The 14,483-nt window shown below is 47.9% G+C and overlaps 1 protein-coding gene across 4 annotated transcripts; it reads left to right on the top strand.

Moving 5' to 3' along the window:
- Positions 1–156: 156 nt before the first annotated feature.
- On the top strand, positions 157–12,629 carry LOC308124785 (NACHT, LRR and PYD domains-containing protein 12-like). 4 transcript variants are annotated; one of them, XM_080488074.1, is made up of 11 exons: positions 176–218; positions 361–435; positions 1,341–1,457; positions 1,613–1,701; positions 2,247–2,449; positions 2,570–4,424; positions 7,739–7,912; positions 8,177–8,359; positions 8,666–8,848; positions 10,446–10,619; positions 11,958–12,629. In XM_080488074.1, the coding sequence occupies exons 6-11, from the start codon at positions 2,743–2,745 to the stop codon at positions 11,965–11,967; spliced, it is 2,406 nt and encodes an 801-aa protein (XP_080344200.1). In that variant the 5' UTR covers positions 176–218; positions 361–435; positions 1,341–1,457; positions 1,613–1,701; positions 2,247–2,449; positions 2,570–2,742; the 3' UTR covers positions 11,968–12,629. The 4 variants fall into 4 exon arrangements, with proteins under 4 accessions (XP_080344198.1, XP_080344200.1, XP_080344197.1 ...); XM_080488071.1 differs by lacking the exon at positions 1,613–1,701; XM_080488072.1 differs by lacking the exon at positions 1,613–1,701 and having other exon boundaries at positions 157–435.
- The last annotated feature ends 1,854 nt before the right edge of the window (positions 12,630–14,483 follow it).

The following is a 14,483-nucleotide window of genomic DNA, read 5'->3' as shown; positions in this document are numbered from 1 at the left end:
TATTCACATTCATTTTGTAAACATGAGTTTGTATTGTACAAAATGCATATTTCACTTAAGTAAAAGCCCAATATCTTTTTTTTTTTAGTCTGCTGGAATGTGAGGGTGAGATTTCTGATAAGAATAAAGGAGGAGGAGCAGGAAACCAAGACCTGTGGAGTCACCGTGTGAGTTCAGACTCCAACTGACAGTCGATGGTGTCAGAGAAGAAGAACCAGGTGAGTGTTTGTCCAACTTTTATCATAACGTCAAAGTGTGAGACGGTTTTTTCTATGTGGGAGTCAAACGAAATGATCTGTGTGCGCGTGTGTGTGTGTGTGCGTGTGTGCGTGTGTGCGTGCGTGCGTGCGCGCGGGACAGGTCTGTCCTGATTCTCTCAGCCTGATTCAACATGAGTGACGTGGATGAAGAGGACAGATTAGAACCAGTGCAGAGGTAAGAGATGTGAGATTATCCTGCAGTCATCATACAGAATCGACTAAACCAAAACAGAACAAAAACTCCCCCACCTGAGGAGGGGGCTCCAACCCTCTGGAGAGTGTTTGCTGGATTATGCTCCAGAGCCTCATTTGGATCTTCTGACAGTCTTTTTCCAGGGCCTCATTGAAATCCTCTCATGTCACAGATGTTGCTTCATCTGCATTCCTTTCACCAATACCTGTCTGCTCAGTGTCAACCAGGCTCTAAAGCTCTCCTTTTCCAGCTTGTGAGCTTGCCAGACCTCTGGCCACCATCATGGTCTTCAGTTGCCGCCATGACAGGCAACAAGCTCCAGGCCACTGCTGAGCCACTTCCTCAGTGGAGGTCTTGAACAGAGTCCCCTCTGACTCCATGTCTCCAACCTCCTCTGGTAGTGGAAGTGGAAATCATTTCACAGAGTCCTCTGCTTGCCTTTCCCAGCATACCCTCACTATGTGCTTGGTTCTGCCGGGTCTATCTTCACCTGAGAGTCCAGAACATGCAGTCCCAGGTGAGGTGGAATAACAACTAAGTTGATCATCAACCTGGGACCAAGGAGCTTTCCTACCACACACACCGGTGCTGGATTGTGTTTGTCATGGACAGTCTATGACGAACACAGAAGTCCAATAAAGACTCGCTGGGTTCAGATGGGACCGGCCTTTCCTCCCAATCACCTCCTTCATGGTCACCCAGTCATTGCTAATGTCAACGTTGAAGTTGTGCAGTGAGACAAACCAACAACCTGTGTGTGTGTGTGTGTGTGTGTGTGTGTGTGTGTGTGTGTGTGTGTGTGTGTGTGTGTGTGTGTGTGTGTGTGTGTGTGTGTGTGTGTGTGTGTGTGTGTGTGTGTGTGTGTGTGTGTGTGTGTGTGTGTCTAGAGATCAGAAGCTCAGACCCACAGAGTCTTCAGTATCCAGCAGGTTGTCTCTGAAGAGTGACGAATCCAAATTCCTTCCACCAGCTTTCAGTGCTGAACCTCAACCTTCAGTCACAAAGTAAGAAACTCTTTGTTTCCTTTTATTTGCTCAAAACCAGAGTGAGAGATGTTGTGCTCGATCTAAGATCCACTTCCAGTGTTTTGAATCAGTGTGAGAGTTGAAGCTGGATCTGACTTGACTATTGCAATTCTGTCTTCCCTCGCTTCAATAAGGCCATTCTCAGCAGACTTCTGGTCGTGCAGAATTCTGCTGCTAGACTTTCGACAGCTTCGCCTAAAACAGCCCACATATCTGCCATTTCGTATGTTTGTTTATTTATTTATTCATTTATTTATTTTATTGCTCAGTCTTATTCTCCAGAGGGGAAATTCCTTTCCCAAATTGACCCATTGGTACCAGCCACACAGACCGAAGCTCAAAGGAGCTCGTGGGGGCCGAGGGTCTTGCTCAGGGTGCATGTTTTTGAACTGTGAGAGGAAACCGGAGAGCCTGAAGGAAACCGAGGCACACACAGGGAGAACCTGCAACTCCTGATAATAAGGCCTCAGGTGGTATATTTCTTGCTGTGAGTTGAGAGCACGAACCACTGCTCCACCATATGGGCTTGATGTTGTTTGTTAGTGCTCCTAGTTTATGTGCAGCACTTTGTGATTTTTTTGTTTTTAATCTGTGAAAAGCACTTTCTGAATAAACTTTACTTACTTTCTCTCACAAAACCAGAGTGAGAGATGTTGTGCTCACTCTAAGATTCACTCCAGTATTTTGAAGCAGTGTGAGAGTTGAAGCTGGATCTTTGTGTCTTCGCTGTGTGTTGTGTTGCTCAGTAAATGTTGCTTGGTGCCACAGAGAGAAGAAGAGGAGTGATGATGAGGAGCTGCAGCCGTCCCGCTGTGCTTTGTGTGAGGACGTCCTGAAGGATCCAGTCTGGTGGAGCTGTGGACACCAGGTCTGCAGACAGTGCAGCAGCTCACACTGGGACCTGGGTTCTTCATCAGGAGCCTCCTGCTGTCCTCAGTGTGCAGAAAGATCCAGAAGCAGAGCTGCACCAAGTAAGAGTGGACATGTGTCTGCTGAGGGACTCGTCTGTCTTCACTGGACTCGTTGTGTTGTAGAGATGTGGAAGCTTGCTGTTTGTGTGAAGTCTGATTGTTGTTGTTGTCTTTGAGCAGGTGCTGGTCTGCAGAAGGTTCTAGAGGAACATAAGAAGAGTCTGAGGAGCAGGTGTGAATGTGTGAGTGAAGGAAGTGATGAACCAGGAGGAGGAACCCTCCTCAACAGGATCTACACTGAGCTCCACATCACAGAGGGACACAGTGAGGAGCTTCAGAGGGAACCGGAGCTGATGCAGCTGGAGACAGCTTCCAGGAAGGAGAGCCTCCATGACACTGCCATCAGGTGTCAGGACATCTTCAGAGCCTCAGCTGAGCAGCACAGACACATCCGAGTGGTTCTGACCAGCGGCGTGGCCGGCAGTGGAAAAACCTTCTCGGTGCACAAGTTCACTCTGGACTGGGCCGAGGGCCTGGAGAACCAGGACGTCGGTGTGCTGGTGGTGCTCTCCTTCAGGGAGCTGAACCTGATCAGAGAGCAGCCCTACAGTCTTCTCATGCTGCTCCATGTTTTCCATCCAGCCTTACAGAAGGTGACAGCAGAGGAGCTGGCTGTCTGCAGGCTGCTCTTCATCTTTGACGGCCTGGATGAAAGCAAACTTTCTCTGGACTTCAGCAGCTCCCAGCTGGTGGTCGATGTCTCACACGAGTCTTCAGTCAGCCTGCTGCTCACAAACCTCATCCGGGGGAATCTGCTGCCCTCGGCTCAGGTCTGGATCACTTCCCGACCCGCAGCAGCCAATCAGATCCCTCCATCCTGTGTGGACAGACTGACAGAAGTGCGAGGCTTCACTGAGCCCCAGAAGGAGGAGTACTTCAGGAGGAGACTGAGTGATGAGGAGCTGAGCAGCAGAATCATCTCCCACATCCAGACATCCAGGAGCCTCAACATCATGTGTGGAATCCCAGTCTTCTGCTGGATCACTGCCACAGTTCTGGAGCACATGTTGACCACAGAGCAGAGAGGAGAGCTGCCCCAGACCCTGACTGACATGTACTCCCACTTTGTGCTGGTTCAGACACACAGGAAGAAGCTCAAGTACCATGAAGGACATGAGACGGGTCCCCAGGAGCTGACACAGGCTGACAGGGAGGTTCTTCTGAAGCTGGGCAGGCTGGCCTTAGTACATCTGGAGAAAGGAAACATCGTGTTCTACCAAGAAGACCTGGAGGAATGTGGTCTGGATGTGACTGAGGCCTCGCTGTACTCTGGAGTCTGTACTCAGATCTTCAAGAGAGAGTCTGTGAGCCTCCAGAAACCCGTCTACAGCTTCGTCCATCTGAGTGTTCAGGAGTTTCTGGCTGCAGTCGACTTGTTCCACTGTTTCAACAACAGGAAGGCAGACGTACTGGAGACCTTCATTGGAGAGGACTGGGAACACATGGAATTAAAACCAGAGACATTTTCTGAAAAAGTGTCTAAGTTATTTAGAAACCCTGATGGTTTCCCATCTCTGGACCACTTCCTGAAGAAAGTCCTGGAGAAATCCCTCAGAAGTCAGAACGGCCACCTAGACCTGTTTGTCCGCTTCCTTCATGGCCTCTCTCTGGAGTCCAACCAGAGACTCTTAGAAGGTCTGCTGGGTCAGACAGAGAGCAGTTCAGAAACCATCCAGAGAGTCATCAAGAACCTGAAGGAGATCAGGAGTGATGAAATGTCTCCTGACAGAAGCATCAACATCTTCCACTGTCTGATGGAGATGAAGGACGTCTCAGTACATCAGGAGATCCAAGAGTTCCTGAAGTCAGAGAAGAGATCAGAGAAGAAACTCTCTGAGGTCCACTGCTCAGCTCTGGCCTACATGCTGCAGATGTCAGACCAGGTCCTGGAGGAGTTGGACCTGGAGAAGTACAACACATCAGTGGAGGGACGAAGGAGACTGATCCCAGCTGTGAGGAACTGCAGGACGGCTCGGTGAGTCCACATGTCATCATGATCACATGTCTCAGTGATGTTTGTAGAAAGTAGTTCCTGTAGTTCCTCTGGGCAGATCTTCTCTATCATCTCGAGACTATCTCTCCACCCAGTTACGTACATATTTCATATGTATGGGGAATGACCCCCCCTGCTCTTCAGGGTACCAGGATATTTCTTTTAGACACTCCGGCTTGCCCGGTCACGCCCCACAGATTACCCATAAAGCACCTGTGTGGGCGTGAATTCAGTGATTGTTTGATCTCCACTGAGTCAGGGTGCAGTGTGTCAATCTGTTCTACTCAGAGAGACAAAATCTGTGTGTGGGTTACAGCATTTATTCGCTTACCTGTTGTGGTTTGGACGTCTGTCTGTGGGCAGCCTCCCTGGATTGCGGTTTCCTTACCAATTAGACTTGTTTCTTGTCTAAAACCAGCCAGTCTCTGTGGCTGTGATTCCCGATCTTGGCGTATTGCTGTGGTGCAGCTGACGTGCCTGGTGGGGGCCTGTGTTGATGGGTCTAATGGCCGCCATGGTGCAAGTAGTCCCTCTTGCACTCCTGCATATGCAACCTGTCCAAAGGTGCCTGTTGAGAACAAGTTTGTCCACAGAAGTCCCACCGGACCCCAGTGGTGGTTTCTCGGGGACTTCACCAGCCCTTTGCTAGTGGAGGGACTCGGCCAATATAGCAAGGTGGAGTACTCTATGAGCCGTGCTCTATCGCCAGCTAGTCTTCACCGATGCGTCTCTAAAAGGCTGGGGCACTGTGCACGAAGTCTGTAGGGACAAAGGTCTCTGGACTGGCCATTGGGTAACCCAGCACATAAATGTACTGGAAAGGAGAGCTGTCCTCCTCGCACTTCGACAGGTCCAGCCAAGGTTGAGAGGCTACCACGTCACCATCAGGACAGACAGTACCGTGACTGCAGCGTACATCAACAGGCAGGGAGGCCGAGGTTCCCCTGCCCTTTGCAAGATGGCAAGCCCAACTGTGGAAGTGGGCTCACCCACTCTTTTGCTCACTCAGAGCTGTACATGTGCCAGGACTGTCAAACACAGCAGCAGACATCATGACAAGAGGGGGCCCACATCCCGGGGAGTGGCGGCTCCATCCTCAGGTAGTTAGGAGATTTTGCATTGCTTCAGCGGGTCATTAGTCGACCTGTTTGCTTTGAGGGAGTCGACACATTGCCGACTCTTCTTCTCTCTCAGGAATGACAATCCACCTCTGGTGGCAGGGTTGAAATGGTTTTCCTTAATGACTGCATTTATGTTGGTGATAACCTCTGCTAGGAGAGTAAGTGAACTCCATGCACTTTCAGTTCACATGACTGCTGCAGGTTCTTGCCGAGGGGGTCGGGTGTAATTCTCTGTCCCAACCCAGCTTTCTGCCTAAGGTGTTATCCGAATTCCACCTGTCCCAGTCCATTGAGCTGCGCTCCCTTACCAACTTTGAGGGGGACCAGGAAGACCGTAACCTGTCTATGCTATGCCCAGGTAAGGTTCTGGCAGAGTCCATCCAGTGCACACAGTCTTATAGGAAGACCGATCAGCTTTTCGTCTCCTTTGACACCAGCAAATTGTGCAGGCCCCTGTCAAGATCTAGACTGTCCCACTGAGTTGTGGAAGCAGTCCAGCAGGCATATGTGCGCTCAGGGATGCCTGTCCCATCCGGGGTTCAGGCACACTCAACCCGTGGCATCACTACCTCATGGGCCGTATCCTTTGCGGAGCGAGTGCTGGGCATGGCTCATTGCTATATGACTGGACAAAGACCAGGCCTCTGCCAATGTGTAGGGACTCCTTTGTGACTTACTCATCGACCTGAGTCTCCTTTGTCTTTCTGGCGTCTTGCGGTCCGACCTAAGCAGTCCCTCCACCTTTCAGGCTTGGCCCTTGCAGGGCCTCATCTGACTGGCATGTAAATAGTATACATTTGTAAATAGTTTGTCTGTTACATTTCGGTGTATTGGGTTATGAACAGCACCGTCTCCTCACGGAGTGTATTAGTTACCCCATACATATGAAATATGTAACTGGGTGGAGAGATAGTCTCGAGACGATAGAAACATATGGTTACATTGTAACCGTGGTTCTCTGAGGGAGAGACTATCTCTCCAGCCCTTTGTGCCACTCGGAGACATGTGTCTATCAAAACTATCGCTGAATTCACACCCACACAGGTGCTTTATGGGTAACCTGTGGGGCGTGACCCGGCAAGCCGGAGTGTCTTAAAGAAATATCCATGTACCCTGACGAGCAGGTGGGTCATTCCCCAAACATATGAAATAGTCTCTCACTCAGAGAACCACGGATACAATGTCACCAGATGTTCCTCTATGATCTGTCATGTAGAAACATGTGGCTCAGCACTGTGTGTCAGACTTTGGATGTACTGATCAGATATATGATTAAGATCTGATCAGTGACGGTTTATTTTTCCTCATGAGATCTGATGATGAGAAAAATCCAGAAAAAGACCAAAGATGATGATTTAGATTAAAGTACGAAGTGAACAAAGATCAATTCAGTGAAGTCTTCTTCATGGTGTAAAATATATAAAGTCAAAATATGGTAAGAAACAAAAGAATTTATAAAACCATGTCACCTACTGCTTTTAACCAGAGATATATTCACATTAATCTGCACTGAGTAAAACTGAGCTATTGGCTGTCTCCAGTGGTCCAAGAAGAAGAAGAATCCTCTTCTTCACTGACAAATGTCCAGACAAAAATAATGAACCAACTCTGAGAACCAAGTGTTCTTCTGAGTAATGTGAAACAAACGGCTGTTTAAAGTATGAGGGAGCCTGGTTGTTAAGAGCTTTAAAGAAGGATTTAAAATTCTATTGTAGAATTAACTTGAAGCCAATGAAGAGAAGTCCATATTAGAGTGATGTAATCTCTCCTGCTGGTTCTTATCAGGACTCTCGCTGCAGCATTTTGCATGTATATTGTGAAAAGTATAGGTCCTCAGACAGAACCCTGTGGAACTCCATATTCAACATTAGTCTGAACTGAAGAGTGTGTGTGTGTGTGTGTGTGTGTGTGTGTGTGTGTGTGTGTGTGTGTGTGTGTGTGTGTGTGTGTGTGTGTGTGTGTGTGTGTGTGTGTGTGCATACGTGTTTGTGCATATGTGTTTGTGTGTCCGTCCTCTGGGTACTCCAGTTTCCTCCCATAATCCCATTGATGGTTCAATTTGGGAATCTCCCCTCTGGTGATCTTTGGCTTCAAGTCCAGAGAAGATGATCTGAAGCTCTGAGGTCCAACAAAGTCCTCATAACAACGTCCTGTCCTCTCTGTGTCTCATTACAGACTTTCTGGCTATAGACTCTCTGATTCTCACTGTGAAGTGATCTCCTCAGCTCTGAAGTCTGACCCCTCCCATCTCAAACATCTGGACCTGAGTATCAACGAGCTGAAGGATTCATCAGTGAAGGTTCTGTGTGCTGGACTGGAGAGTCCAAACTGCAAGCTGGAGACTCTGAGGTCAGTTCACTGTCTGAAGTTAGAATGTGTTGAAGTCAAACCACTGAGAGGAGTTTAGGAGGATCCAGATGTTGGAGGACAGAGATGGACTGAGCTCTGCAGCATGTTAGTGATCAGCATGTTGATGAGACTCTTCTCCTCCTGGTGGCTTCAGCTGTTTGGACTTTACATTTCTAAACTCTTCCAGTCTGAACTTTCTTCATTCTCAATGACTTCAACATCAAACTTTGTCCTCTAATCTCACTTCTTTCTCTCTTTAAACAGGTTGAAGAGCTGCAGGTTGTCAGAGATCAGCTGTTCTTCTGTGGCCTCAGCTCTGAAGTCCAACCCCTCCCTCCTGAAACATCTGAAACATCTGGACCTGAGTCACAACCAGCAGCTGGATTCTGGAGTTGAGCAGCTGTGTGGTTTTCTGGAGAGTCCACTCTGTAGTCTGGAGACTCTGAGGTCAGACTCCATGTTTGTCTTTGTGAACAGTGAAAGTTGTGTTGACACTAAAGGTCAGACATCAGGCTGATATGAGATGATCCACACTGAGGTTCTCCATGAGAAACTGAGACTGTGTGTGTGTGTGTGTGTGTGTGTGTGTGTGTGTGTGTGTGTGTGTGTGTGTGTGTGTGTGTGTGTGTGTGTGTGTGTGTGTGTGTGTGTGTGTGTGTGTGTGTGTGTGTGTGTGTGTGTGTGTGTGTGTGTGTGTGTGTGTGTGTGTGTGTGTGTGTGACAATAATCTCACTTCTTTCTCTCTTTATTCAGGTTGGAAAGCTGCAGTTTGTCAGAGATCAGCTGTTCTTCTCTGGTCTCAGCTCTGAAGTCCAACCCCTCCCTCCTGAAACATCTGAAACATCTGGATCTGAGTGAGAACCAGCTGCAGGATTCAGGAGTTGAGCAGCTGTGTGGTTTTCTGGAGAGTCCACTCTGTAGTCTGGAGACTCTGAGGTCAGTTGACTGTCTGTTACTGTTGTAGAAGGCAAGGCATATCTATAGAGCACCATTCAAACACAAGGCAATTCACAGTGCTTTACAAAGAAATTAAAGAAATACAGAAAAGCTTTACAAAGACATAAGCAATATATATATAGAATAAATAAGGTAGGACACTTATTAAGATAAATTTAATAAAGCAAATAAAATTGTTTGAGCCAGTGGGAGCATGTAGATGTTAAATAAAAGGGGCCCAAGGATGGAGCCTTGAGGAACCCCACAAGTGATTTTAATTTGCTCAGAATCATAATCAGCTATTGACACAGAATAGTCGCGATCTTGTAAGTAGGATTTAAACCAACTTAGAGCAGTGGAAGAAGTTCCAACCACTGTTCCAGTGGGTCCTGCAGTATGTTGTGGTCAACTGTGTCCAAAGCAGCACTAAGATCCAGTAACACTAAAACTGAGACTGTGGAAGCGCCACTGCTCGTGTAGACGTCATTCAGCACTTTAATAAGAGTGTTTCAGTGCTTTGACCTCAATCCAGACTGGAAAACATTCAGCTCAGTGTTTTGTGCCATAAAAGCATTAAGTTGTGTAAAAATGACCTTTTCAATAATCTTACTTAAGAAAGGTTTGATATGCTCCTGTAGTTAATATTTACTGAAGCATCCAGATTACTCTTTTTTAAAAGAGGCTTGATAACGGCTGTCTTTACTTTTTGGAAAAACGCCCATCTGAAGAGAGCTGTGTACTCCCTGTAGTACCTCTGGAGCTGGACAGTTAAAAACATCTTTAAAAAACTTTGTTTGCAGAGGGTGGAGGCTGCATGCTGTGGGTTTGAGGTGTTAAACAATGTGGGTTAGTGCTGCTCAGTCTAACAGGAGAACATCTGCCAGATTAGACAGAACATCTTTGTGTGGAGGTTCATGGGTTCGAGTCGTAATGCCTGAGCTCCACTGACTGACTCTCAGTCTGATCTGATCTTTGGTGAAATAGGATGAAAATCATTACAAGATGCATCATATAACAGTTCAGGAGGTCCTGATGGTGAGGGATTGGTCAGTCTGTCACCACACTAAACAAAGTACGAGCGTTATTACTGTGTTTGGTGATGATCTCAGAGGAGAAAGATTGTCTGGCCCTTTTTAATTCATGGTTCTACATGCGAAGCGTTTCTTTGTAGATCACATAATGAACGTGGAGCTTAGATATTCTCCACCTGCGCTCTGCCTGTCTGCACTCTCTATTTTGGGCCTTAACCAGTCTATTATTCCTCCATGGAGCTTTTCTCCCATCATACACTACTTTAGCTTTGACTGGCGCTATGATATCAAGGATGTTTACAACTGTAGATGGAGAAATGTTTGTGATGTGAGACTCTGATCCTGCAGTGAGAGATGGACTGAGCTCAGCAGCTTGTTACTGATGTGTGTGGACATGAGGAGGAGTGGGAATGTTGAGCTGACATGTGGATGATGAGTGTGATGAAGAGCCACAACAACAGAACAGCTCCTTGATCAGGACTCAGTAATGTGGAGCTGCTCATTTCTCCATCAACACATCTGATTGGTTCTCCTCATTCATTCTGCTGCTTTCTCTCTTTATTCAGGTTGAAGGACTGCAGTTTGTCAAAGATCAGCTGTTCTTCTCTGGTCTCAGCTCTGAAGTCCAACCCCTCCCTCCTGAAGATGCTCAACCTGTGTTACAACAACCTGCAGGATTCAGATGTGCAGCAGCTTGTTGGTCTTCAGCAGAGTCCAGACTGCAGCCTGCAGACTCTCAGGTCAGTAGATGTTGGAGTGAGTCCATGCTGCTTCCAGCAGGTTTCTACTAAACACAGTTAGTGTGAGAACAAAGATCCAGAGTTGGACTGCTCTGTGAGGTTGTGAGAGGAGAACGCTGAGCAGCTTCAGGGTTGGACAGCAGAGGACACAGTAAGTAAGTAAGTAAGTAGTAAGTAGTAAGTACATTTTATTTCTATAGTGCTTTTCACAGACATGGAGTCACAAAGTGCTTCACAGTAAAAACAGATAAAAACAGATAAGAGAAAAAAACATCTTAAAAACACAACAAATGCCGAGAGTCAGTGGCAGCGTGGGTCGATTAGACTAGAATGATTTGGAAAACAAATGTGTTTTTAGGCACTTTTTAAAGATGTCCGCTGAGTCCAGGGAGCGCAGGTCCAGTAGGAGTTCATTCCAAAGTCGGGGCGCAGCAGCGTTGAATGATCGGCCTCCCCGAGTTTTAAAGCAGGTACGTGGAACCTTTAACAGGTTCTGCCCAGACGATCTCAAGCTCCGAGTGGAGCTGTAGGGCTTTATGAGGTCAGCAATGTAAGGAGGAGCTGGACCATGTAGGGCTTTATGAGGTCAGCAATGTAAGGAGGAGCTGGACCATGTAGGGCTTTATAAGGTCAGCAGTGTAAGGAGGAGCTGGACCATGTAGGGCTCGGAGCGTTAGCACCAAGATTTTATATTGAACATGAGACTCAGCAGGGAGCCAGTGAAGAGATCTTAACACAGGGGAAGATGGTTCCTCCTGGTGGTGCTGGTCTAAAGTCTGGCGGCTGAGTTCTGGACTAACTGTAACGAGCAGCTCTTCTTTGTTAAGGCATGTGAAGAGGCTGTTGCAGTCGTCCAGGCGTGAGGACACGAATGCGTGGATAATCATTTGGAGCTCTTCTCTGGACATCATGGACCTGAGCTTGGTGATGTTGGGTAACTGAAAGAAGCAGTTCTTTACCAGCTGTCTCCAGTGATGATCCAGGGACATGGACTGCTCAAAGATCAGCCCTAAATTCCTCAGCTTTGTTTTGGCTGAAAGGCTCGGTTCACCCAGGTTCTGTTTGATAGAGGCGGTACCACTATCTGGGGCCATAACAAGTGTCTCAGTTTTGGCAGAGTTTAGTTGTAGACTATTTTCACTGAACCACTGCTTGACTTGTGTAAGACAGAATATGGAGCTCAGTTTGTCAGCCAATCAGAGGAGCCTCAGGCTTGTTGTGTTGGTCTGACGGTGGTGGTCCTTCATGAGCTCTGAGCTGCTGCTGTGGACAGGACTGAAGTCCTGGCTGCTCCACAGAGACTCTCCTCATCACCTCTCATCTCTCTCATCTCTGCAGATGGATGTAGAGCAGAGAGGACGCTGTGTGTCCTGAAGATCCACTGAGGAGAGCAGAGAGGACGCTGTGTGTCCTGAAGATCCACTGTGGAGAGCAGAGAGGACGCTGTGTGTCCTGAAGATCCACTGAGGAGAGCAGAGCTTCATCCAGCAGTGAGTGACAGAGGAACCACCAGAAGATCTGCTGAGTGTCAGTGGTGCAGTGTGAAGAGCTGTGAGAGTCCAGCATCGAACCAGGGTTCCTCTGGATGTGACGCAGGACCACCACTGTGTGGACTGAACCTCCTCCTCCTGCTTCTGCGTTTCCTCGTCCTCCTCCTTCACAATAAAATGCTTGTATGTTGTATATCTTGTTGCCGTTGCTTCCTGTGGCTTCTCTTCCTGCTGTCGCTCCCTGAAGCAGCTCCTGTGTGGAAGAAGACCGAGGCCACATCACTCAGCTCACATTTCCAGGGTCGGACTGTTGATGCAACAGAAAGAGAGAAACTCTCAATGTGCGCTCAGCCAAGCTGGAGGTGTTCTCTGTGTGTAAAGCGTGTTGAAAGGTGTTGTCAGGACTGTGTGTAAAGAGTTCTCACTGCTTTCTTTTCCTTTCTGGTAAATAACTATCTTGTCTCTCGTTGTTTGTTTCTGATTGGAAACAATAAAAACACAGAAAGTCAAAATGTGCAGTAAATCTTCTTTGTTTTCTTTCAGACTGAAATGCTCCTTTTATCAAGAGATTAGTTTTTAGTTTTTGTTAGTATGGAAGTTGTGATAACACCATTTTGAGTTTCTGCAGATGCCGTTTGGTCTGAAAGTTGCTGCACAAACATTCAGCGCTTGATGGACTCTGTGTTAAGGGGCTTGTCTTTTCTGTTAGTATATCTGGATGACATTCTGGTGGTCAGCGCCTCACCTGAGGACCACCTGTTACCCCTGTGTCAGCTCTTTGAAAGACTTAATGATCACTGCTTTTCTGCGCCCACAAACCATCAAGTCATTGAAGGAATTCCTGGACATGGTGAACTTTTACAAACGCTTCATCTGATGCGCCCCCTGTATGAAGCTCTGAGGGGCTGAAAGGACAAGCAGGATGTGGACTGGTCCCCAGAAAGGATCCTGGCTTTCGAAAAGGTCAAGGTTGTGCTCGCCAACACCACCATGCTTGCGCACCCGTCCTAATCATTTAACCCTAACCCTAACCCTAACCCACCATACATCATTTTAGAGGCTGCCAGTTTACTGCTTTTGTGGACCATAAGACCCTCACCTTCATCATGTCCAAGACCTCAGAACCATGGTATGGGGGGCAGCAGTGCCACCTTTTTGCCATTTCAGAGTTCACCACAGACATTCAACATGTTGCCAGGAAAAATAATGCTGTGGCCAACTGCTTCTCCCGGACATACGTGAACTCTGTGCCCCTTGTGGTGGACCATGCTGCCATGGCCTGTGACCAGCAGACTGACTCTGACATTCCAGCCTTCAGGACGGCTGCCACAGGTTTACGGCTGCAGGATGTGGTATTCTAGGACAATGGTAACACAATCCTCTGTCACGTGTCTACAGGGCACATCCCCATCGCATCCAGGTGCAAGAGCATCGGTGAAGCTGGTGGGGGCAAAGTTCGTCAGGCGGGGCATCAGGAAGGACATCAGGAGCTGGGAAGTTTCCTGTATGGCTTGTCAGCGGTCCAAGGTACACTGCCAAATCAAGGCCCCCCTAGAGCCGTTCCTTATTCCTGAGAAGAGGTTCGATCATGTGCATCTGGACTTGTTGAGTCCGCTCCCTCCCTCCCAAGGCTTCACTCACCTTCTACTATTTTACTGTTATGTTTTCTATCTACTTGGTGCTGGCACTATGCCAATTCTTTTTGTCCTTTATTTTACAATTTTGAAAAAAACATTTGTTTGGATCTCACAAGACCACAGAAAAGTTGGTTAATTTCTAAGGAAAGACAATCTTCAGTTGTCATGATATCAGGTCATGACATGTGGAGTCTGATTTAGGAATGTGCCTGAATATCTCACCACAGGGGGTCCTGCAGACACTGACTGCGCCACATCTGCAGACGTCGTGGAGGACAGAGGGACCGCCTCTGGCCACCTGGTGGTTCAATCCACCATTGTGAGCAGGTGGGTATAACCCTGCGTCTGGCCGGAATGGGGAACGGTTCAAGGGGCGACTTTGTGTGCTGGTGGACCTTAGCACGTTGACAGGCCACACACGCAGCTGCCCACTCTTTGACATCCCGGCAAAGGCCAGGCCAGACGAACTTGGCCCTGACCAGCTTCACCAACGCCCACACACCCGGGTGCGAGAGGGAATGAATCGAGTCAAAAACACGACGTGTTCTTAAAACTGTGTTCTCCAGCATGAGGCCCATACCCGTAGACCTGAGAGCCAGGATGTACGAGTCTTCGGGCTGGTCAGCAGCCATGGCAGAAAAGTCCACCCCCAGATGCACAGGACACACAAGCACGCGAGACAGACAATCAGGGACACAGTTTACTTTACCAGCCACGTGCCGCATGTCAGTCGTGAA

This window comes from Lipophrys pholis (genome assembly GCF_963383615.2).
Source record: "Lipophrys pholis genome assembly, chromosome: 19".
Classification (NCBI taxonomy): domain Eukaryota; kingdom Metazoa; phylum Chordata; class Actinopteri; order Blenniiformes; family Blenniidae; genus Lipophrys; species Lipophrys pholis.
Note: the sequence above shows the minus strand (reverse complement) of the source record. Positions and strands in the feature narration are given on the sequence as shown.

What these genes read in the sequence shown, in the direction of transcription:
- LOC308124785 (XM_080488072.1), top strand. Translation starts at nt 392, where the DNA reads ATGAGTGACGTGGATGAAGAGGACAGATTAGAACCAGTGCAGAG. An exon ending in TGTAGTCTGGAGACTCTGAG is followed by an intron (nt 8,360 to 8,665) that starts GTCAGACTCCAT and finishes CTCTTTATTCAG; the next exon opens with GTTGGAAAGCTGCAGTTTGT. An exon ending in TGTAGTCTGGAGACTCTGAG is followed by an intron (nt 8,849 to 10,445) that starts GTCAGTTGACTG and finishes CTCTTTATTCAG; the next exon opens with GTTGAAGGACTGCAGTTTGT.